Source organism: Branchiostoma floridae, chromosome 14, assembly GCF_000003815.2.
Source record: "Branchiostoma floridae strain S238N-H82 chromosome 14, Bfl_VNyyK, whole genome shotgun sequence".
In the NCBI taxonomy this organism is placed as follows: Eukaryota; Metazoa; Chordata; class Leptocardii; order Amphioxiformes; family Branchiostomatidae; genus Branchiostoma; species Branchiostoma floridae.
Window position 1 is genome coordinate 13,631,509 of NC_049992.1, and position 1,059 is coordinate 13,632,567.

A 1,059-nucleotide genomic window follows, 5' to 3' on the forward strand; every position below is an offset into this window, starting at 1 on the left:
AGCAGACTCCATACCTTATTGAGACAACGTCAAAGTGGACAATGTTAGAACAGTTGGAAAATTGTCAGACAGTTGAAATAAAGTAGGTGAGGACACAAGACATACAAGCCACCGAAAGTGTTCACAAAGAAATATTCTTGTTATAAAGAATTCTTAGACGTACCCAGGAAGGAAGGCTGGAAGAGAGCCTCAGCGCAGCGGAACCTCTCGTTGCCGATGGTGATGACCTGTCCATCAGGCAGCTCGTAGCTCTTCTCCAGAGAGGTGGAGGTAGCTGCCGTCAACATCTCCTGCTCGAAGTCCAGGGCGACGTAGCCCAGCTTCTCCTTGATGTCACGGACGATCTCGCGCTCGGCTGGTTTAGAGAAAGATGGAATTGTTTAGACTTTAGAGTAAGGGAGGTGGAGCTTATCCAGCCGTTTGCTATAGAAAGGGTAAATATCTAAAACAGTTGAACGGGAAATAATGAGATATCTTCTATAATGCTAATCTGATATTAGAATCACACCAACCGGTGGTGACGAAGGCATAGCCACGGTCGCACATGACCCTCATCAGGTAGTTGGTCAGCTCACGGCCGGCCAGGTCCAGACGAAGGATGGCGTGAGGCATACAGTAGCCCTCATAGATGGGCACAGTGTGGGAAACACCATCGCCGGAGTCCAGCACGATACCAGTCGTACGACCGGAAGCGTACAGGCACAGGACAGCTTGGATGCAGACGTACATGGCAGGAGAGTTGAAGGTCTCGAACATGATCTGTGGGAAAGATTGCCAGACATGATGCACTGTCTTGAACCTGATGAAACATTCTATCTGTTTTAGTTTTATGGGAGGGACTAAAGTGACAAAGCAGAAATCATTGACAGGAGGAGAATGCTTACCTGGGTCATCTTTTCCCTGTTGGCCTTGGGGTTCAGGGGAGCCTCTGTCAGCAGGCAGGGGTTCTCCTCGGGGGCGATACGCAGCTCGTTGTAGAAGGTGTGGTGCCAGATCTTCTCCATATCGTCCCAGTTGGTGACGATGCCGTGCTCGATCGGGTACTTTAGAGTGAGGATA

General features: G+C 49.7%; 2 protein-coding genes across 2 annotated transcripts in view; both read right to left on the reverse strand.

The window, feature by feature from the left end:
• LOC118429847 (actin, muscle-like) overlaps positions 1-1,050 on the reverse strand; it is a 12,937-nt gene extending 11,887 nt beyond the window's left edge. The window contains exons 1-3 of the mRNA XM_035840469.1: positions 885-1,050; positions 513-759; positions 164-355 (exon numbers count right to left, since the gene is read on the reverse strand). Of these exons, the coding sequence (XP_035696362.1) occupies positions 164-355; positions 513-759; positions 885-1,004 (559 nt within the window). The 5' untranslated portion in view covers positions 1,005-1,050. The remainder of the gene's footprint in view (positions 1-163; positions 356-512; positions 760-884) is intronic.
• The window catches only part of LOC118429845 (actin, muscle-like), a 7,014-nt gene that overhangs the window by 740 nt on the left and 5,215 nt on the right, over positions 1-1,059 (reverse strand). The window lies entirely within an intron of this gene.